The sequence below is a fragment of the Raphanus sativus genome, chromosome 9 (genome assembly GCF_000801105.2).
Source record: "Raphanus sativus cultivar WK10039 chromosome 9, ASM80110v3, whole genome shotgun sequence".
Taxonomy (NCBI): domain Eukaryota; kingdom Viridiplantae; phylum Streptophyta; class Magnoliopsida; order Brassicales; family Brassicaceae; genus Raphanus; species Raphanus sativus.
Window position 1 is genome coordinate 35,523,476 of NC_079519.1, and position 23,224 is coordinate 35,546,699.

Here is a 23,224-nt window from a genome sequence, read left to right on the forward strand (position 1 = left end):
CGAAAGTCGTCTAGTACGTGGAACTTGAGGAAATTCTAAAGTGGCAACCTGAAATACGATGGATAGTCTGTTCGAGCTATGGTACCAGTGCTGTAATGCCTTGGACTGCTCTCCTAACGTTTTTGGAACCCGGATTAGTGATTATTTTATCTTGACTGGTTTAACGCAAGAGTTGGTCCCCTGGTTTTGTGTCTTGGCATTGCATTCTTAAGCCAAAGAGGTCAGGAGGAAGCCCAAGATTAAGCCCCTGAAACTCAGTGGCGAATCTAGAGGAAAAAATTTGTGGGGACATAAATAAGTGAAAAGGAAGTAAAAGTTAGAGCACATCCTGTTGGCGTTCTCCCAGGATTAGTTATCTTTTTATAGACTTCATACGAGGACACCTCCAAGATCTCTCTACTCATCCGCATATTCCTAACTGCTTCCACCGCCCAGAACAGAGCATTCAACTTTGCTTCATTTGCAGAAGAACTTCCAGAACGGGATCTCCTGCTATGTGACATAGCCCTTCCATTTGAGTCTCGGATGATCTAGGCCGCACCACTCCACTGCAGGTCATTTCTCCAAGAAGCACCCACATTGCACTTTATCATATTCCCCGGAGGAGGTTTCCATACTTCTTGTTCACCTAGAGTCGGTGTAGCCTTCTCGTTCACCTAGAGTCACTTTATAAAATTAGTCACCTTAAGATAATATGTTTTTGAGACCCCAAAACAAGCCATTTCTAAGATTTACATTTTTGCGTAATACTGTTGAATGCATTTTGCAAAAGAGTGATTCAGTTGAGCGTGTGAAATTTGTATATTTATTGTCATTTACTTGTATCGTCTTTTTTTCATCAACCATTTAAGATGATCTACAATCTACAATGGTTAATTATGATTGAAATCCAGAGGGAATAATCAACCACAGTATCCCAATATAAAATGATTTATTTTGTCACTTAAATACCATGAATCGGAATTGGTTCATTATAATTTTTTGGCTAAAATTTTAATATTAGTGATTTTGTTCCGGAAGTTCAAGATGTTTGTCGCACAAGAAAGTGTGTAATAATGTGCGTCATGTATTTCGACCTAAATAAAGTGTGACGAGACCGTAAAAAGAGAAACAGAGTACGAGAGCACAACACAAAAGCAATACAAATATTATTGACAGAAACCTTTATCAACAAATACAACACTTTTACCAAAAACAAAAAAAACAAATAGAACACGACCCTTTAAAATTTCCAGTAAATCACTACCAAATGCTTTAAACATGCACGATAGTGAGGTATCATGAAAGTTCATATAAATGACATAACCTTATGACTCTTCATATATATACGCTGAAAAGGTAAATGAAAGTAACATGACCAACAAGTAAACATCAAAAAGTATAAAACCTAATATCTTTTGTATTTAACCATCCCTTATGCCCATCATTTTCGCAAAAACACACACACGCATTTACTCAATACTTTATAACTTTCCAAATTCAACTGATCTAGCTATCATAATTAAGCAACAAAATGAAAATGCAAAATTTGTGGTGGGTGAGAGACTTACACCTTTTGTAGAAAGTGCGTGTGGGACAAATTGAGAGACACACGGCGTATTCGTTTCTGCCTATCAAAACTTAGTGCTAGACTGCATACAATGGACATGTTTAACTCTTTACAATGCATATTAAATAAATTATTTAACTGTTGAGTTTTTTTTTTTTTTTTTTTTGCTAAAAAACTGTTGATTTTATATTATAATTAAGGATGTTGAAAAATAAACAATGGTCTTGAAGTAAACATAGTTGAATTCTTTCAACATGTTAAATAAAAAGTATGGAATCAACAACACCATGTGTTTTGTTATTATTAGTTGTAAAGTTTTTTTGTTATTTTATTACATATTTATTATTTAACACTAATTATTCTTTAATAAATTAATTTATTTTTATTTATCAAAAGTTATTTATTTCTCATTCTATACAAATAGAGATTGATTTCATTTTTTTGAACATAGAAAATATTTTCAAATATTTAATTTACTATTGAAAAATACTTTCGAAACTTTTAGTTAATTTAATTTCATTTAACAATAGTATATGGTAAAAAGTATATGAAATGAAGATGGTAAGATATGGTGTTGAATTTCATTAAACAAAACCATTAAAAAGTATAAAAGTTGAACATGTGTTGAATTAATTATACTACATGATAAAAGATGATGTGGGGCATTTAAAGGTAAAAATATATTGTTGAAATTCAAAACTATAGTTGTGGTTACATACACAAGGCCAAAAAGTCAATGACTTTGGCTCCCTCTATTCATCTTTACTCCATTATAAATTGAAGGGCCAATCAGCCAACTCTATTTGTCTTATAAGAAACTAAAACATAAACCAATTGATAACCAATCTTTTTTTCTTTCTCCCCTCTCTCACAGCTAAAGTATAGATATATCTAGAGAGAAACTTAGGTTGTCTGTGGGGTTCGTAAGAGATGGAAGAGGGAAACAATCAAAGTAAGAAATGGGAACAAGAGGAGAATATTAGTAATGAAACGAAAAACTGGGAACTGACTGAAGAAGAAAGTGTTGATTGGAGAGGAAGACCTTCCAACCCTAGCAAGCATGGTGGAATGAGAGCTGCTCTCTTTGTCCTTGGTACTCTCTCTCTCTCTCTCTCTCTCTCTCTCTCTCTCTCTCTCTCTCTCTCTCTCTCTCTCTCTCTCTCTCTCTCTCTCTCTCTCTCTCTCTCTCTCTCTCTCTCTCTCTCTCTCTCTCTCTCTCTCTCTCTCTCTCTCTCTCTCTCTCTCTCTCTCTCTCTCTCTCTCTCTCTCTCTCTCTCTCTCTCTCTCTCTCTCTCTCTCTCTCTCTCTCTCTCTCTCTCTCTCTCTCTCTCTCTCTCTCTCTCTCTCTCTCTCTCTCTCTCTCTCTTCTCTCTCTCTCTCTCTCTCTCTCTCAATATATGTATATATTATCTCTAAAAAAAACTAATTTTAGTGTTAAAGATCTGTTTGTAACCAGTGATGGATCATATTATACTAGTGTCTTGGTCCATAAGAAACCATCCTTATCCAAGTTATGGTCCCACTTACCATAATTATATATTCCATGGACCTTCGTCAATTTAAGATCTCACAATTATTCAATGGCTTATCGATTTGTGATTTTAACTCTGTTTTAAGGACTACAAGCCTTTGAGATAATGGGGATAGCAGCAGTAGGGAACAACCTTATAACATATGTTATCAACGAAATGCATTTCCCCTTGTCTAAAGCGGCCAATATTGTTACCAACTTTGTCGGCACAATCTTTATCTTCGGCCTCCTCGGGGGCTACCTCTCTGACGCCTTTCTCGGCAGCTTCTGGACCATCCTCATCTTTGGCTTCGTTGAGCTTTCTGTATGTCTATGCTCTCCAATTCTATATATTTCATAAAAGTATATATAGATCTAGGAGTTCCCATGGCGTCCATTTTGAAACAAATATGGGACCCTATTTTATGTATATAAGTAAATTATATATATATATATATATATATATATATATATGACGGAACTATTTAATTACGTGTATGCGTCCATGCATGCTTTTGGTGTGTTATATCATAATTTTATTATTTATTCACGAATATTTCATCGCAACAAAGAAAGAGCATTTAACATCATCAGTTAATGTTTAAGATAAAATCAAGTTAAAAACGTTTAAGATCAAATTTCTAGTTCTGAGACTTTAATTTTTTTTTTCTTAGAGAAATGTAATGATAACTTTAATTGATGATATCAATGTTTAAGATCAAAGTTTATAATTCTACAGACTTTTTAGTTATTAATTAATTGGTGTTTTGACTCTTTATTAATGCCATGTGTCTTCCCAGGGTTTCATACTATTATCAGTACAAGCACATTTACCTCAACTAAAGCCAGCAAAGTGTAACCCACTTATAGACCAAAGCTCATGTGAAGAAGCAAAAGGTTTCAAGGCAACGTTCTTCTTCATGGCACTCTACTTGGTGGCTTTAGGAAGTGGCTGTGTTAAACCAAACATGATAGCTCACGGTGCGGACCAGTTCTGTCAGTCACATCCTAAACAATCTAAAAGGCTCTCATCTTACTTCAATGCCGCCTATTTCGCCTTCTCCATGGGCGAGCTTATCGCGCTAACTCTCCTCGTTTGGGTCCAAACTCATTCAGGCATGGATGTTGGATTTTGGAGTCTCTGCTGCAGCCATGACGATGGGCCTCATTAGCTTAGTCTCCGGCACTATGTTTTTTCGTAACAAACGTCCACGTCGAAGCATCTTCACTCCCATTGCCCAAGTTAGTTTTGACTTCTTTTTTATTAACAATTCGAATACTCAAAAATACAGACTCAATTTAGGATAACAATAGAATCAAAAAATACATATTCCGCAGAGAAATGATATAAGTTCTTTAAACAAAAGCTTATATAAGTTTTTTGACAGAGAAAAAAACTTATATAAGTTATCAGATTTTGTCTTACATATGATTATGTTGTCTTTAATTTAATAACGAAAGATCGAGATTAATAATAGTTCCAAGTCTAGTTGTAACTAAAAACAAAAAATCAGTCACTATAGGTGAACCTAAATTTCTGTGGTAGTGTGTCTTACACAGGAAAGACATATTCATTAATCATAATGGCTTTTTATTAGATAAATCCCAAGCTAGTTGTACCTCATTGCTTGCTTAAGTATAATTAGTATATACTGTACTATACACAATCTTTTTGGAAGTTTTACCTGAGTTGAGTTATGAGAAAATATATGTTTAAGTAAACGAAAAGTTGATGAGAGGTATTTGTTTTTCAAAATTTGTCTGCATGCGTATATTATACTTAGGTCCACTGAAGTTGGACCCATGAGCATATATATTGTGGATCAAAGCTTAAGAGCATCCACACATATAAACTAATAAACAATATAGTTGACTTATTTCTCCAACGGATAATAATAAATATCAAGCACTTATATAAGTTATTATGACTAATTAACTACTAGTATTACAAAGGAATAGTAACAGTTTACATGTAGTCCTACGAAAAAAAAACACTTTACATATGATTTGTTCAAAACTTGCAATTTTTTCCGTCAACGGTACGCACTATACGAGATTAAGCTTTTACTGTTTAATTTACACAAGTGAAGGCTTTTGTCATCTGACTAATTCTCAGATAAGTGTAGCTATCACATAGTCCACTATTTTAAATTTGTATGTTTTTTGCCAAAATTTGTATTGTTCAATGACAGTTAATTATAAATAATAATACGTTCTAGTTTTCTGATCGCCCATCATCATTTAAAATCATTGTTATTTATTTTAATTTGCATGTTGTGTCTAAGTAGATGAGTATATATATATATAAAGTTTTTTTTTTGAAATTATAAAGTTTTTTTTTCTGTGTGTAATATTTACAAAATTCTGGGTATTAGTTCTGGCAAAACAAAATTGGTTCTTAAAAATATTTTAGACGATATTAAATAATATAGTAACTGAAGTACTCGTAAGATCTAGTGTTAAAACATTTTCCATTGGTATTTATAAAATCCAAATTATATATTGTGATTCCTTAAAATATAAAATTCGATCCACCTGGGTTTCTTTAAAAGACAATAAAAACATGCATAGAGATATGATCAAAGTGAGGAATTTTGATTACGTACTCACACGTGTGTAGACAAGACAATGCTAGTATAGTTTGGCCCATGCTGACTTATGAAAAGAGAAAAGCTGCTGTTCAAAGAAAACATTATAATTGTTCGTTTTTGTTGTTGTTGATAACAGTAGAAATATATAATTGTATTTTTTTAATGTATAACTGTATAGTTATGGTGGTTCTTTGAAAAAAAATTTGATATCACCTTCTGTAGTCAGCAAACGTATAACTGTATAATATATCTTTTCATGATATACATCAATATTAATTATTTTTGGTAAAATTATTAATACGAAGTGGTTTCTGTATATCAGGTTGTTGTGGCTGCCATATCAAAAAGAAAGCTTGTGGCTCCCTCGGACCCAAGAATGCTTCATGGAGGACATCATGCCTCAAATGACGTCGTACCTTCATCCACTTTACCACACACTCCTCGTCTCAGGTCTTACATTGAACTCATTATTTCACTTTTTCTTTATTAGGATATACTTCTTTCACATATATTTAACTTTCTGGTCGTTTTGGTGTTATATATATCCACTTTCTTATCAGACCAAATCAAACCACAACTTCAATAGAAAGAATTTGGTCTGTGCGTGTTCATATTTGCTTTTAGTTACATGTTTTTTTTCCAAATAAAGTGTAATTTAAATGTTTCAATCAAAAATCCTTAATAAACCTTTACCACATAAGATAAACAAAAATATCATCCATACATATTATAGAAAATAAATATTATTTTATAACAATGACAAAAAAAGTCACAAGCTAGCACAAATTTGCATGAAATCAGTGAAAATATTTTTAAACTTTATGTACTATTGGCAGGTTCTTGGACAAGGCATGCATCAAAGTCCAAGAAACAAACACAAAGGAGAGTCCATGGAAGCTTTGCACGGTATCACAAGTAGAGCAAGTCAAAACCTTAATTTCACTTGTTCCAATTTTCGCAAGCACCATCGTCTTCAACACTATCTTAGCTCAGCTCCAAACGTTCTCGGTTCAACAAGGAAGTTCCATGAACACTAGTCTATCAAATTCCTTCCACATTCCGCCGGCTTCACTCCAAGCAATCCCTTACATAATGCTCATCTTCCTCGTCCCTCTCTACGACTCTCTATTCGTTCCTTTTGCGCGCAAGTTCACGGGACACAACTCAGGCATTACTCCATTGACTCGGATAGGAATTGGACTATTCCTCTCTACTTTCTCCATGGTTTCAGCTGCCTTACTCGAGAAGAAACGTAGAGACTCTTCGGTTATTGACGGTAGAATCTTGAGTATCTTCTGGATCACGCCGCAGTTCTTGATCTTTGGGATCTCAGAGATGTTTACTGCCGTTGGATTGATTGAGTTCTTTTACAAACAATCTGCAAAGGGCATGGAGTCATTCCTGATGGCTTTGACTTATTGTTCGTATTCCTTTGGGTTTTACTTGAGCTCTGTACTCGTTTCGATCGTGAACAAGATAACTTCCACGTCAGTCAACTCCAAAGGGTGGCTCGGGGACAACGATCTGAACAAAGACAGGCTCGATCTGTTTTATTGGCTTTTAGCGGTTCTCAGTCTACTGAACTTTCTTAGCTATCTCTTCTGGTCTCGTTGGAACATTAAGTCTTCGAGAAGCAACAACTCTAATGTGGTGGGAGATGATAACATTTAGCTTGATGCATATTAAATGTTTAAAACTACAGCATATAATTAATAATGAATAAGTTTATTGACGTAGTATATTGATTTCATAGTCTCACGTTACTCCCTGTTATCATTTTTATATATAAAAAAAACAAATGGTCCCCGGTAACCGCACCAAACTGTTATTACGTATACGCATTAGTAGTAGAACAATCAGATAATATGTCGTAAAACTCCTGCGTCCAATTTACAGATGGTTACAGATAATATTACGTATACGCTTATTTCTGCTTGTCATTGTTTGTTTTGGGAAGTCGATGCTCGACATCACTTCCAACAAGCCAATAACTTTCATGATGAGTCTCTTCTTTTAGGTAACAGCATCCTTGGCTCTTCTGGACGAAGTCTCTAGAACCAGAGTTTATGGCTCAACTCTCTCTGACCAAGCTACTCTAATGAAATCTCTGACCCTGGCTGCTCAAGCTCCGACTATGTCAACCATGCTGTTCGTTTTAGAGTCAAATTCACGGAGAAGAAATATAGCTTCAACTGCCTCGTCATCTTGCTTACTGATTATTTTGATCTTCGGATCACTTGAGTTTCACCTAGTCTCCCAGGTCAATAAGGTCGGTTTTAGAGCTGATCTCATTCGTTTGACGGGTTATTTAGCCTCAATCGGGTTCTAATCCCTCTTCAAAACCCTTTCACTAGGGTATCTCAACGTCGTTCAGACTATTTGAAACTCTTCCAAACTGTGGTTTCAAAGATTCAAGTGAAGATAGGATCTCTCTAATTCGAACAAGTCTCTCCTTGTAACACTTATATGCCATGCTTTACTGTTGTAATGTTATTGTTGTTCATCTTACCGTCGAATTTACCTTTGATGTCACCAAAAATCTAAAATTGTAGTAAAGTCTTTATTAATCAAGGACGTAGTCCAACCATTCTACTTTGCATAAACTTATTAGTATCTTTTCATATATTTTTCAGAATTTTAATTATGTCTAACTGCTCTACTTTGCGTATGCAAAAGGACTATCATGCTAACCAAATTCTAATTAGACAAAAAAAGTATTTCGATGCAAAAGTTCAAAGTCTAAACCTCACTAAATTAATTAATATAAAAAAACTTGAATGTTCTGTAAAACTTAGGGAATCATTGTCAGTGTGACATAACAGTAACATACAAACAGGAAACACAACACCAACATTTTCTTTCCAACAAAAGTAAATTGAAGAAAGGTGAAAAAAGAAGAGGAACACAATGAAAAGTGATGAATTTTCACTTTTCCTCAATGATGTTCACAATTTGCACACAATCTAATGGTAAGAAACATGTCTGGAACATGTTTGGTGTTAAAGATTGGCTCTCCTTCCCTTTATCCACTATGTACTAATAATTTCTTTATGTCCACTTTACTTTACTCATCTATGGTTAAATGTTTGATCAATTTGTCTCCCAATTTAGTGGCATTAGTACAATCTCCCACCCAACACAGTTCCTTCAACTATAGAGTTATTACAAGAAGTGGGTTTCATAATTTGTGATGCCTTTCTATAATTTCCTGCTGCTCTTGAGTTTGTAAATTGCAATTTCTACTATTTGTACAGATATATTTTCTGTTCAAATGTATAAACAGTGTATACCTCATCTTTAAACTATATATATCTTTAAATTATATCTGTAAATAAAAGTAAATAAACTATGGCTGTAAAAATATAGGGACACTGAATCTTCTGGAACCCTGCTTTTATTTTTTACTTGACGATATGTTTTGATAATCTTCAATCAAACGTACGAAACGCAGAAAACAATCTCAGGCCAATTCCATATATGGAGCCGTGTAGGTGTATACTGCCGACCCTGGCCTAAAGCTGGGGAAGCACCTGCTCTCTAGGTGCCAAAGTAGAAAAAATATGAAAGGACGCCAAAACATTTTTTGGTTTAGGCAGTGGTTTATGCTGCTGGGTCGGGCATGTACCAAGTGTTATAAGATCTAGTCTATCTTTTTTTTTTTTGTCGACTTAAGATCTAGTCTATCTAAACGAGCTGATGGAATTATCAGATTGTTGTACCAGGAGTATACTTTATTTTGTTGGTTGTTTCCAATCTGAAGATGTTATAATTAGGGTTTGATGTTCATTTAACAACATGCAGTAATCTTAATTATAGACCTTGTTTTGAAACGTATGCGTGCAGCGCATCCGGTCCTAACAAAGCGGAAAAATTATGGAATACGCAGGGGTGAAAATGAAGAGCTTCGAGTTGGTGTTAAGCGGAACATGAACTTCGTCAGTCTAGCATGCATATTGGGGTCCTTGCTTTTCTTTAGCTGATTAAGCTGCCCATCAAATGATATTTAGTCAAAACTTAAACAGGCATCAGCCATTTGTTTCCAAATATGCATCTTATTGTTCCTTTTAGACAGATACGTAGCTGCACAAAGGTGATTATTAGCCTCTTTGATTGTTTTCTCTCTATCAAACCCAGTTCTTTTGGGGTCATAGCTTCAATATAGATTTTAAATCTTGAGAATCTTGAACGTGACTGCATCTTTGCTATGGGGCTTAACCGACAACGTTTTGTGATATATCACTGTTCAAACGCATATGCCTCGTAGGAAAGACGAAAGCAGTAGAAAAAAAAAGAGATCTCAAGACACATGAAAATTGAGAAGTCTGCAAGTCCGTGTATAGAGAATTATGAAATTAAACACTCAATGGCTTCTATAGTGTTTTTAGTACACATTTATAAAATCTTTAATAAAATGAGCGTAAGGTACAAACGAAACTCTGAAAGAAAACAAAATAGCATATCACAAGTAAAGAGACGCTGCGAATACAATGTCTCTCTTGATCTTGGAAACAGCTTCTTCTAGTTTAGCTTCAAGCTGTGTTTCTCCAATGGATTTTGCAGCTACTATGAGCTGCTGCAGAACTTCCTCCATTCTCCTTATCGCTCTGATCAAGCTCCCTTCGAAAACACGAGCTATCTCCATGATCTCGTAAAACTTCGACCCTTTTGCCCACGCATACACCGCCTCCATTATATCCGGTCTGAACGAGTGCACAAAACTCTCCACATCGATATCAACCTGTTACATTGTCACAAAAGTTATGGATCCAAATCTTCAAATGGTCAGGTTTTTGCTGTATGAGCAGAGAGGAAAAGAGTGTTGCTAGTGATTACCTTGCAGTCAAGCTGACATTCAGCGACACGCCTGGCTGTGTCTTGTAACTGTATGAAGAGCAAGTCGAGTTCTTCTCTGGGTTTGGCTGCGTCAGGGAGCCTCTCTCGCCACACAAAGCAAGAGAGGAGAGAAACCAATTCCTCCACCTTTGCCTCCTTGAAGACACCACTGAACATTAGCTCCGTTAGTGTCAATTCTTCTGCACTGCTGATTTCGCATGCAACCTTCCCTTTCAACTCCACAACACCATCGCTGGTGATGTATCTGCGTTAAAGAAGTTTTATACAATCATATCAACATAACAAAGAAACAGTATTACAGTCAAGACAAGATTGGTTACTTACCCTAGCCTTCGCAAAACACGCTTTCTGGCCTTAAGTTCATCTTTAAACGCCAAAGCTGTTGAGGATCTGACGGCCTTCTTAAGTGATTTGATCTTGGCTGTTAGCTCTTCCTTCATGTGTAGAACTTTCAGCTTCTCTCCTATGAGTGGAGATTTTGCAATCTTGTATTTTTCAAATAGGTTTTCCACAGCCTCAAGTCGACGAACAGTCGTTTTGTAAGAGCTGCTCCGAATCTAATGAAATAAAAGTTTTGTATTCATCCCTACAGAGCAAAAACAGAAGACTAATAGAGTAAAAAACAATGTACCTTCATATCAACTTCAGGATCTAGGGGTATTCCATCAGGATGTCTAGAGAGTAACTCAGAGACCTTCTTCAGAGCATTCTCTCTAGCTTCAAGTTGTAAATAATCTTTCGGTATATTCATGATTGCACTGCTTAAGCTCTTAATCTGTCCATCATTATAAAGAATAAGATCTTAAAGCAGAAACCGGAAGGATAGGCCACATTAGAATGTGTAAACATTATAAACTCAGCAGCCATGTTACCTGAGATAAAGGAACAGAGACCACAACAGGCTCACCACGCTCTTTAAATGGCACAGGCTTAATTTTCTTCTTGCCAGCGCCATCTCTGCTGACCAAACATCTAGTCAGCACATCTACGGTGTAGTTTGCATCCTCTGGTCTTTTATTATCATCATCTGGAAAGAATTTCTCATGTCAAGATGGAATCATCACTCTTAAATAACATTTAATTTTTTTTTAAAAAAGTAATTCTCAGATTCTAACCTTCAGATAAGTTTTTAACTTTGTTGAATTTCATTATCACTCCCCATGTCTCCTGGTCTTCAATGCTGAATGACTGTGGCTCTCCATCTTCGTTCGTGCAGTCCAAGCAAACAGCTCTGTTTGGCAGCAAAAAAGGTAAGCAGTACTTTGGAGAGAACACAATCTCACGTATATCCTTCTTCAGACTCTTGTATTGCAAAATCAGGTTATAGTAATTCTTTAGGCTTTCTTCTTCTTCAATCACCATGGAGTCTCTCTCTTCTTGAAGAGCTTTTATTTGCTTCTGCAAAAGACCAGACAATAATAAAATCACATTATACAATCAACAAATCTGACATTTAATCATTATGCAACTGTACCTCGAGATCCGGGATAGCACGGTCAGCTTGAAACTGAAAGAATGAATTGCGGAGAAGATTCTCAGGATCACCATCTTCACTCCGCAACTGGTTTAGAAGCATGTTATAGCTCAAATGGAAGGCACTGATGGAAAAAAAAGGGGGAACAAAACAGTATAAGGTCAATTACTAAAGTTTTTTTAAAAGCACAAATCTCAAAGCATCTTGATAATTTTTTGTAACCTGTTCAAAGCATCAGCACTTCCTTTGAGCATTGATTTAGCAACAGCGGGTTCCATTTTCTCATCAACCATGAGGATGCAGATACCTCGTTTGTCAATACCTCGACGTCCAGCACGACCACTCATCTGAATGTACTCACCACTAGATAGCCAGCGGAACTTGTCTCCATCGAACTTGCGTACATTTGTAAACACAACCGTCTTTGCCGGCATGTTCAATCCAATACTAAATGTCTCTGTTGCAAACAAACACTGAAAGAAAATACTTTCAAACGTTAGAAAGAGAAGGAAAAGGAATTCAAAAGGGGAAAACCTTAAATGAAGTGATGCATGGCACAGAGAGTAAAGGCAACCATCATAAGTTTACATACCTTAATCAGACCTTCTTGAAATAATATCTCAATTACTTCTTTCAAAATCGGTAGCAGACCCGAATGATGAACCCCGATACCACGTTTTAAGATGGGTAAAATATTTGAAACCTACAGTACATGAAGCCAAGGAACGATGTCAGTTTTCCCGCAGAACAAGTATAACCAACAACCAAATCACATCTGAAACTGGATCAACTAAAAAGAGGATCATCAGGACTAAGGAATATAAGCTATTGCATGTTAGTGATAGGTATAATACTTAGAGAACATAAGTCTTTGATAAAGAAGGTGTCTACAAGGCAATTAAAATGTACAAGTCTCAAGCATTATTCAAAGTCTCAGGCATCATAGAAAAAGTTTAATGAATGCTTGCCTGAGGTAGCTTCTTATCATCATCTGAAAGCATATCGATTGCGCTAGTAAAGATTGTCTCCACGGAATCTTTCTCATCGTCACTGTTTAAGTCCATCTTAGACATCTGTGGAGCAAACAGAATAACATAACAATAATGTTTTAGACAGAACGAGTGACTACAAGCACATAATGAACTTCAGGTTTGACAATACACATAAAACAAGACAGTGCAAGGTGCAGATTATGACACTAGAGAAATCATAAAAACAAGTATTAACTGTATACAAACAAAATATACACAAAAATAAAATGAAAAGAATGCTGCTGTGATGTTGTTGGTAAGAGTAAGAAGAAGAAAAACTAACCTGCATAGCAAGTGCCTCACATTCCTTTTTGCTGAAACTGAACAAAATCACGGGATCATATTGCCGCTGAATAATCATTTTCACCAGTTTGAAGATGTCACTTTCTTCACCAAGTTTTCCAAGCATCAACCCCTTTTGAGATTTCCCATTCCCTCTTTTCTTGTCAGCATCATTCGCAGGAACCAATGCGTTAAGAGATTTCTGGAAGCTATCCTCGTGGAATTTAGCCTTTTCATCCACAACCAAGTAAAGTCCACTCCCTCCGGCAGGGAATACATAGTGCTGAAGCGGAGTTGGCCTATAATCAGTGTAAACAATATGGCATGGTTGTTTGTGAACCTGCAAAACCAACAATAAATTCACATATCCAGAGAAACCAAACCATATAAAACTTTTCAATATCTTTTTTACTTGGACAAGTTTTGCTATCATGTAGATAGTAGAAACAGTATAGTAATGTATTATTCCATTCACACAGGTGAAGTAGATGGATAAGTAAGAGTGAATCACCTTTGCAACCCAATCAGCAAACTCCTTCGCATTAGGCACAGTCGCAGAAAGAAACACAAAACGAGAATTCTTGGGAGCCATTACAATACTTTCTTCCCAAACCACACCTCTTTCGCTATCACGCATGTAATGCACCTCATCAAAAATAATCCAAGCAACCTCCCTCATAACCTCTGACCCTTTGTACTGCATGCTACGCAAGATCTCTGTGGTCATGACCTGAAAACAAAAAAAAAACACCAAAAATTAAGAACAAATAGCGAATTAAAGCAATTTCATTAGTCTGCATCAAAGACACTCACCAGACAAGAGGCGTTAGGATCAATTGTGACATCCCCAGTCATCAAACCAACGTCAGAAAACTCTTCTTTAAAATCTCTGTACTTCTGATTACTCAATGCCTTAATAGGTGAGGTGTAAATAACCCTCTGGTTCTCTCTTAAAGACATGGCGATAGCATAGGATGCCACAACTGTTTTACCAGCTGATGTATGAGCTGAGACCTGAACATATATAAACCGAACACTTTCAGTTTATATCCACATTGCAAAATCCATTCTTTCCAAACCTAAGGTGACCTCTACACAATTTTATTACATAATAACCGTCAAAGTTTGGAACTTTAAATCGATTATTCAACATATTCAGACACCAAAAAAAAACATTCTTGCGGAACCTAAGATTATGTCTAGACGGTTTTTTATGACACAAGGACCTTTAAAGTTTGGATCTTTAAATCAATTATTGAGCTTACCATGACAGATTCGCCATTATCGAGACACTTGATAGCTTCAGACTGGAAGGAGTCAAGGGCGAAAGGGAACTCTTTTGCCGGTGGTTTGTTGTCTCCGTTGGAGGAGGAGGGAGCAGGAGGGACGTAGTTTTCAGGGAAGGAGACGTCGTGAACGCAACCCACGAGCTCTTCGTTGATGATCTGAGTGGAATCATCATCATCTTCTCTCTGAAGCTTCTGCGGTGGAGCACAATCAGAAGATTCCTCGGCCGATTTTCTCTTCACTGAACCCATGGAGAATGTGTTTGTATGAATGCGTTCGAGAGGAAAACGCCGTGGAGGACTTAGCGGCGAACAAACAAACGGTAGAAGGAGATTTAGGTGTTGTAATGAGAAAGTGCCGATAAGGGTAGTTTTGGGAAAAGACACATAAACTTTCTTCCCATCCAACAAAACCCTAAATCAACTTCAAGTTTTTTTTTTTTTTGTCGACAACTTCAAGGTTTATGGGTTTAACTCTTTTTACAATTTCGATTCCGACCCAGCTTTAATATCCGAAAACCTACTCTTTTTTAATGGGAATTCGGAAAAAAAAACACGAACATGGTAAGAATGACCAAAAGAAATATGGACTCGAAGTTGGCCAAAGCAACCCTAAACTTTTTTTGACTTTTATCAGTTTATTAAGAAATTTTAATTGACCGAACAAATTAAGACACTTAATTAAAACGTTAGTTAATCAACGTTAAATACAAAGATCGTTAAGTAAAACGACGTCGTTTTACCTATTTTTATTAACAAAAATATATTGTTCGCGTGGATCGAACCAGAGAAAACCAGAGAACTCATGACCAAATGACGAGGTTTCTTGCCACTAGACTACTGTCACTTTTAAGAATATCCATAATATGTTTTCTTTTATTGAGTATCAAACAAATCTTGAAAAATCTAAATTCTTTTTTAAAAAATTCCAAAAAATCTTAAAAATTCAAAAAAATCTGAAAATTAAAAAGTAAAATTGAAATTATAAATATTTTTAAAAAAAATCAAAACATTAACTTTTTTTATAAAATTTAATGTAACTAAAATCATTTGAGTTTTTTTATCTTAAATACATTAATCATACATTTTTTATTACAAATTAATATATTTGAGATAAAATAGAAAAATTATATTTATCACACTACAAATGTTTTTCATTTAATTATTATCATATTTTAGAAAAAATTTTTGTGATAATATCATTTGTTTATTGTATCTTAATTATCATTTTTCTATTTTATCTTAAATACATTATTCATACTAAAATCTATAGTGTGATAAATATCATTTTTATTTTATATTACATAAGTTAATTTATTTAAAAATATGTTTCAAGTTTTTTAATCATTAAATTTAATTCGTTGCATTTTTTGAATTATTTTAGATTTTTTTGAAATTTTTAATGTATTGATTTTTTTTTAAAAAAAAACTTATTTGTAATTTCAATTTTAATTTTACTTTTCAGAATTTTCTTGAATTTTTAAGATTTTTTGGAATTTTTTAAAAAGAATTTAGATTTTTGAGATTTGTTTGATACTCAATAAAAAAAAACATGTTATAGATATTCTTAAAAGTGACAGTAGTCTAGTGGCAAGAAACCTCATCATTTAGCCATGAGTTCTCAGGTTCAATCCACGCGATTAACATATTTTTGATAATAAAAATAGGTAAAACGACGTCGTTTCATTCCATCTCAAAACGACGTCGTTTTACTTAACGATTTTGCAAACGTCGTTTAATCATTCTGTAACGATGTGTTTAATTTGGCGAGTCAGTGATAACTTATTGATTAAAGTTTAAAGTCAAATACAGTATAACATCTTTAAATTAATAATCTATAAATTAATATCTCTATAAATTAATATAATTTCATAGTCTTAAATTAAGTTTTTAGTTCAATTAGTATCTCGATAAATTAATAATCTCTATAAATTAATAAAAAATTATAGTTTTGGTGTATTCCCAGCATTATTAATTTATAGAGGTTTCACTGTATAGTTCGGTGTTTTTTTGGCCAGCCAATATGTTCGTATTTATTATGACAATTCGTGCAAAGTTTATGATTTTTTTGGCCGAATTCCCATTTTTTATAGAGGAAAAGACGAAGATAACACCAAACCAAACCACTACCTTTTGTTGAACAAGAAAAAAAAAACACCAAACCAAACCAAATTTTTATCACAAAAATAGTATTACAAAAAAAAGTGATCAAATTTTTTTTATTAAAGGGTAAATATGCATTTATAATCTTTAGATTAATTAATTTAAGACTTAGGCTTTTTAAGGGATGGAGTTTTAGGATTGTATTCAAATTTTTAAAAATAAAAAATAAATATTAAAATTTTCAAAATAAAAAGTATTTTTTTAATATTTTATTTCTGAATGCTATTTTGTGACAAAAACTTAAAAAGTGATATTTGAGAGAATTACCTTTTTTTATACTTGAGATACAAAAATTATGAATACCCAAAATATATGATATATAAGTAAATATTAAAATTTACTTATAAACTTTAATATATTTTATTAAAATAAAAAGTATATATGCGCAAACGCAAGTCAAACTCTAATAATAACTTTAAAACGAAATAAATGTGTGATGTGTAAAAATTATGGGTAGGCAAAAAATCAAAACCGAACAAACCAAACAAACTCAACTAAATCTACACCGATTTAAACAAAACAAATATGTATGAGATAAGGAAATACAGCGCATAGAGTTAACAAGGGTAATCGTTTTCCCAAGGGCATCTCTATGAACATCTTCAAATGGCTTTGATGGGAGTCGGGAGACAACCTTTTGTCATATTACCATCCCCTTCTTCCTTTTTTCCCTTAAGATTTTTGTAATAATGTGAATTTAATATTCCATTTTCATTTCAAGTAGTTCTTTAAGAAATTATGCAAAACAGGTTTTGGTCAATTCATACAAAACTGAGAGAATATTCTTAAAACAGAAATACTACAAACAACTTTACTCTTAGGTCTGATCTATAAAAATGTCATTCAAATTAACCAACAGTGCATTGGGCTATTACTTCAGCTTGTGTGCTTCTAACTCGATTCCCATTGGCAGGGTTAGTTACGCCATATCTCGATATTAACAACCACTGCGCCCAGCCTGAGGGGATTAGTCGGTCCGTCCTAAGGTCTTGATCACCTTTCGGTTATTCAAAAAGAAAGAATTAACACTTTGGTTTAATTTTTTATTAAAGTTGATTTGGTCATTATTTATATTAAGACCATTACTAGAATGCATTATCAAATCATTACCGAACTTAAGATTATTCTTCCATAATATTTTTTTTAGTTTTGAATAATTTGTTGTCTTACAAAAATTATTTAATCTTTCTGTTAAATTATAAATAAAATTGTTAATATTATAAATGAATATTAATAGATTTATTATTTAAAAAACGTCAATAAGCTTTTTAGTATTTTCTAAGTAATTATATTATTAAATAAAATGATAAATTTAATTAAGTAACTTAATAGACTAATTATTCAATAATTATTAAATACAGTTGAACTTATTATATACGCAAAAAGATAAATCATGTACTTTTACATAATTTTAAAATAAGTATCATAAAACAATATTTGTATTATTATTAAATATTTTTTGTTTATAAAGTTAACTATTAAGAATTAGATGAATGTACGTTTAATTTAATAAAAATAATTATAAACATAATAAAATTAGGTTATTTGATTATATTGTGGTTTGTGGTTACAGTTGATGTTTATGTTTACAAATTAGTTATAGAATTATATTAATTTATTTAAGCTACAGAATTATTAAATAAAGTTTAATACTGCGATATATATTAAAAATATAGCCATCTTAATTAGAAAACAGTGGAAGCATAAAAATATTTAGTGCATAATAAAATTAATAGATGTATTATTCTATTTTACCTCTCATATAATTATATATATATATCAAACTATAAAATGTATCATAAAATATTAATTACAGATAAACGATATATTAATGTTTTTTTGGAAAAATAATATATTTTAATTAATGCAATATATACTAAACTTACAACATAACATTTTCAAATAATTTTCTTAAATTTTTTTTTTATAAATTATTTCAAAATTATGATCCAAAGAAAAATCTATCACAATGTCATATTTTAATAAGATACATATGCTTCAAAACAAAACTCATAACAATATTTTGTTTTTAAGTTGTAATTAAGATCCATCAAATGTATGCATTATCTATTAAACAACGTTAAAATGAACTGGTGTATATATTTAATCAATATCTTAATCATCAAACTTTTTTAAAACACACATAATTTCATTTCATATAAATTTTAATGCATTTTATTAAAATGTAAAAGTATATACGTAAAGTCAAATTCTAGTAATAATTTAAAATATAATTAACCAACAGGATTGAATTAATGACATTTGAGAGATAATCTCAACACCGTAAATCCGCAGTTCTATTCCCATTGACCACAAAGAAATTTACAAACGTGGTTAATTCAAAAAAAGAACTTTAAAACGGAACAAAAATGTGTGATGTATTGAAATACATAGTGAACGTATTGTGATGTGTGATGTGTGATGTATGGAAATACAGGAGTAAATACAGAGAGCATATAGTCAACATATTTCTGTATTCCTATCATCTCCATCTTGTCTTCCTTTTTTTCCATTTTATTATATTATTGTGGATTATATATCCCATTTTTATTTTAAGTAGCAATTTGAAAATTATACAAAACAAGTTTTGGTCAGAGCTGAAGAGTTTTAACGTCAAGGCAGTTCTAGAGGAAGAATTTCAAAGCTTAGTTGCTTGACAATAAAAATAGAAAGAATTTTTTTAAAAGAAAACTATTTCAAAAATATTAACATATGTATTTCACTTATCTCCATCAACAAAGGTACATATACTAGTTGTTCATGAGAATCCTCTCTCTCTAGACAAACTTAAAGATGTGCAGGAGATCAGGTCTCGCTTACGTACGCTTAGTGTAGTTTATGACACCATGTTTAATCCAATTGGTAAAAACCATATCATCAGACACAGTAACAATATAATCTAACTAAAGTGTAGTTTATGCCTGCCGAGACGTTATTATTAAATGATAGATTTGAAAGTCTCCTTCAGCTGATTCAGCATTGCTTAAAATAATATTTTACTTAGAATGTAACAGAAGGAATGTGTTGGACTTTGTAGTAATCTTCTCCTCCTTCCGACAATCTCTTCCTCCATTGCTCTCCCTTATCATAACAAGTCAGATCTTTTAAAGAAGTGATGAATCGCAGACCATCAGGAAGCTCCTTTAACTTATGACATTTACGAATAATCAGACAATGGAGAAAGGGCATGGAGCCTTCTTCTACTATCCACTCTTCCAACTCGTCTAGTCCTAATAATTCTAGCTCCTGCAATTGAGGAAACCCACCAGCTGAGCAAACCATTCTCCTCCCACAGAAAGATTGATATAACTTAACCTCTTTCAACTGAAGCAACTTTTCTAGAATTGGCATTGGATCCTCCTCCAAACGACAATGAACTAGACATATGGTTGTAAGATGAGAAGGAAAGTACAATCTCTTCTTCCATTCCTCTCCCATATATTCAACACTCAGATCCTCCAAGGAAGTAATGAATCGAAGCCCATCAGGAAATTCCTTTAAGTTTCCACAAGCCCTAATAGAGAGAATATGGAGAAGGGGCATGGAGCCTTCTTCAACTATCCACTCTTCCAACTCATCTAATCTCCATAATTTAAGCTTATGCAATTGAGGAAACCCACCCCTCGAGCAAACCATTATCCTTCCACAGAAAGATTGTGCCCCTAAATACACCTCTTTGAAGTGCACCAGCTTCTCTAGAATCTGCATTGGATCCTCCTTCAAACGACAAGCAATTAGAGATATGGTTGTAAGGTGAGAAGGAAAGTGTTGCGCATCAGGTAATCTTGGCATATATATCTCCAACTTCAGCTGTCTGAGATGAACGCAATCCAAAACAAGTCCTTCTTCATTGTCATCGTTTGTGGGAGCACAAAACTTGTTATCTATAATTAGATTCTCCAAGTGTGGAATTTTATTTAGAGACGAAGATAGAGTTTCTATGGTACACCCTTTACCTCTGATATAGATAGAGAGGGCCCTGAGCCGTGTCATGCCTTGGAGATCCATCCCATTCCCATGCTCTGTTGAGAAATTCTTTAATGTCTCCAAGTTGACCAGATTACCCAACTCTATCTTTACTTTCTTATGTATCTCCCGCGGCAGATACAAGTATGTCAACTCTCGCATCTCTTTCAAGAAATTGGGCAAGTACGTTCACCTGTTGTATGCACATAGAGATTTAAATAGAGCAGCTGCTTCAGATTCCGCATTGAAGAAGGTAGATGAGTTACATGTGCCTCATATAAACTTAGATATCTCAAGTGAATGAGCTTTCCAATGCTAGAGGGTAACTTCCCTCTTTCAAACTTGACAGAAGATAGATCTAAAACTCTCATCAACTTCAGATTTTTTAAGAATAAACTCGTCGCCTTCCACTCTTCACTCATGATAAACAAGAGAGTTCTAAGGCTTGCATTCGTCACCTCCTTCTCCACATTAAATGTTTTATCAGGCCAATGTACAGCGAGTCTGCGAGATTTACAAGGAGAATAAGAGTTTGCAGGTGATGTTCCTTGAACAACTTGTAGAAAATTCTCCTCTTCAGCTTTATATAAACAAACTTCTCTCATCGTGTCATGCAACTGACATGTTTCGAATCTTGAAGTCATAACGTCTCTTTCAGAAATAACCATGTTTCTCTTCACCAGTTCTTCGATATATCCATCTGCGACATCACGGATGTTCACTCCATCGTAATACCTCGGCCTTGATATTCCTTCTACAGCCCAGTAATAGGACAATTTCTCCACATTTATTGCATAATCTTCGGGAAAGTGAGCTAGGTATAGGAAGCAATGCTTCAAATAAATAGGCAGCTCGTCGAAGCTCAGATACAAAACATGGAAAACTGAACTGATATTTCTGTCACTGAACGTAGTCCCTCCAACGATGTGAGATCCAATATTTTCATAAACCCGTTTCCACTCATACAATGTGTATTGCCCAGCTAACAACCCACCTAGCACTTTTAAAGCCAGTGGTAGACCTCCACAATGCTCCATCATCTTCTTTCCCATCACTTCCATGTCTTCATCAATCTTATATTCTACACAACATCGGTTACAAGAATATTCAAAAGCATTATATATCTTGGAGATATTGTAAGTCAATTTTATTTTATTTACTAGTAAGAAACAGATAGATCGTCCTTCAAAATTTACCAGTTGTGTCTTCCATAGGAAATGCTATTCTTTTAAAAAGATTCCAACTGTCTTCACATGTTAGATAATCTGGTTTGAAGGTGACGCACTTTGGATCTGCATGTAATGCTACTCCTGCATTGCGAGAAGTAAGTATCACCTTCCATCCTGCAACACATTTATATTAGCAAAATGTTTCGTGATCAAATTGTGAACTTTAATAGATGGCCTAACTAGTGTAACATAAAGAGGTTACCTTTTTTAGGAAGAAACACATGCTTGATTCGGTCCCCGTCTCCTTCTCTCCATATATCATCAATTACGATTAAAGCATTTTGTGTTTCCAACACTCGGACGAGCTTTTCTTGAAGTTCTTCTTCTGTCATCTCTAACACCTTGTATTCTGGCCTGAGTTGTCGTAAGATCGCCTGCCACACATACTTTCTTGTAAACCGTTGTGAAACACATACCCATGCCAGTCCTGGAAAATGACTTTTTATAGTCTCATGATTGAAAACTTGTCTTGCGAGTGTGGTTTTACCAAGCCCGCCCATCCCTCTTATAGAAATCACTTGACTGTTATCCTCCGGAAAAAGTGCCTATTTCAACATGAATTTTACCCGTCGTGTCTATTCCTTCCCGAACTTTATAGTAGTGCGTATTCTATACTGAACTACATAAAAACTTAAAAATACTATATGAATTTCACGTATTGTGCTATATCCTTCCCGAACTTATAGTAGTGCATATTTCATATTGAACTAAACAAAAATCCAAAAATACTATATGAACTCTCAAAATCGTGCTTTGTATATATATGTTATTCAACTATTAATTTATCATAAGTTGATATTGATAAGTTCTATAAAATTTAAAAATTTAAAATTCTACATAAACTTTCAAAATTGTGTTATATATTAATTTTTAATTTTATAGAATTTAGCAAAATTGCATCATTCTGATAAATAAAGATGATTAATATATTTAACGGTCAATATATATAAACACAAATTTTAAAGTTTATGTATTATTTTAAAATTTTAAATTTTCATAATTTATCAAAACAGCCCCGTTTGCCTATGATCTAAAGGAAAAATAACATAAATTTCTATAGTATATTTCAGTTTTAGTAATACTATAAAGTAAATATTTAAATTAATAATAATTTGTTTAAATTTATAAAATAATGATTTTAAGTTTAAATTTAAAAAATAAATAAATTTAAATTTATTTGATAAAACTGAACAATAAAAATTTGATAACATTTATTTGATTAAATTAGAACTTAAATATCAATTAATGTTTACAAATTTGTACAAAAGGTACCTTATTTGTTCTACCAG

The 23,224-nt window shown here is 33.6% G+C and overlaps 3 protein-coding genes across 3 annotated transcripts; 1 reads left to right on the forward strand and 2 right to left on the reverse strand.

Moving 5' to 3' along the window:
* The first annotated feature begins 2,338 nt into the window (after window positions 1-2,338).
* Window positions 2,339-7,472, forward strand: LOC108823589 (protein NRT1/ PTR FAMILY 4.3). The gene is given in 6 exon segments (XM_056995395.1): window positions 2,339-2,642; window positions 3,167-3,384; window positions 3,860-4,189; window positions 4,191-4,301; window positions 5,973-6,100; window positions 6,487-7,472. Coding segments are annotated over 6 exon segments (1,785 nt in total). The 5' UTR covers window positions 2,339-2,479; the 3' UTR covers window positions 7,322-7,472.
* Window positions 7,473-10,027: 2,555 nt separating this feature from the next.
* On the reverse strand, window positions 10,028-14,990 carry LOC108828339 (DExH-box ATP-dependent RNA helicase DExH9). The gene is made up of 14 exons (XM_018601994.2): window positions 14,557-14,990; window positions 14,105-14,305; window positions 13,803-14,021; window positions 13,293-13,631; window positions 12,947-13,051; window positions 12,571-12,681; window positions 12,201-12,451; window positions 11,979-12,102; window positions 11,620-11,902; window positions 11,377-11,531; window positions 11,136-11,279; window positions 10,829-11,061; window positions 10,484-10,748; window positions 10,028-10,388 (listed from the first exon to the last, which is right to left on the reverse strand). Exons 1-14 carry the CDS (start codon window positions 14,827-14,829, stop codon window positions 10,110-10,112), a joined length of 2,982 nt encoding a protein of 993 aa, XP_018457496.2. The 5' UTR covers window positions 14,830-14,990; the 3' UTR covers window positions 10,028-10,109.
* A 4,672-nt stretch (window positions 14,991-19,662) lies between these two features.
* Window positions 19,663-22,463, reverse strand: LOC108825582 (probable disease resistance protein At1g59620). The gene is given in 5 exon segments (XM_018598902.2): window positions 19,663-19,986; window positions 20,056-20,897; window positions 20,900-21,787; window positions 21,903-22,049; window positions 22,138-22,463. Coding segments are annotated over 5 exon segments (2,421 nt in total). The 5' UTR covers window positions 22,436-22,463; the 3' UTR covers window positions 19,663-19,740.
* Window positions 22,464-23,224: the final 761 nt, after the last annotated feature.

Excerpts from the sequence above, each read along its gene's own strand:
- LOC108828339 (XM_018601994.2), bottom strand. The coding sequence starts at position 14,829 with ATGGGTTCAGTGAAGAGAAAATCGGCCGAGGAATCTTCTGATTGTGCT. Across the intron at positions 13,052-13,292 it reads GTGAGGCACTTGCTATGCAG|ATGTCTAAGATGGACTTAAA; the intron begins GTTAGTTTTTCT and ends TTTGCTCCACAG. Across the intron at positions 12,682-12,946 it reads ATGATAAGAAGCTACCTCAG|GTTTCAAATATTTTACCCAT; the intron begins GCAAGCATTCAT and ends CATGTACTGTAG.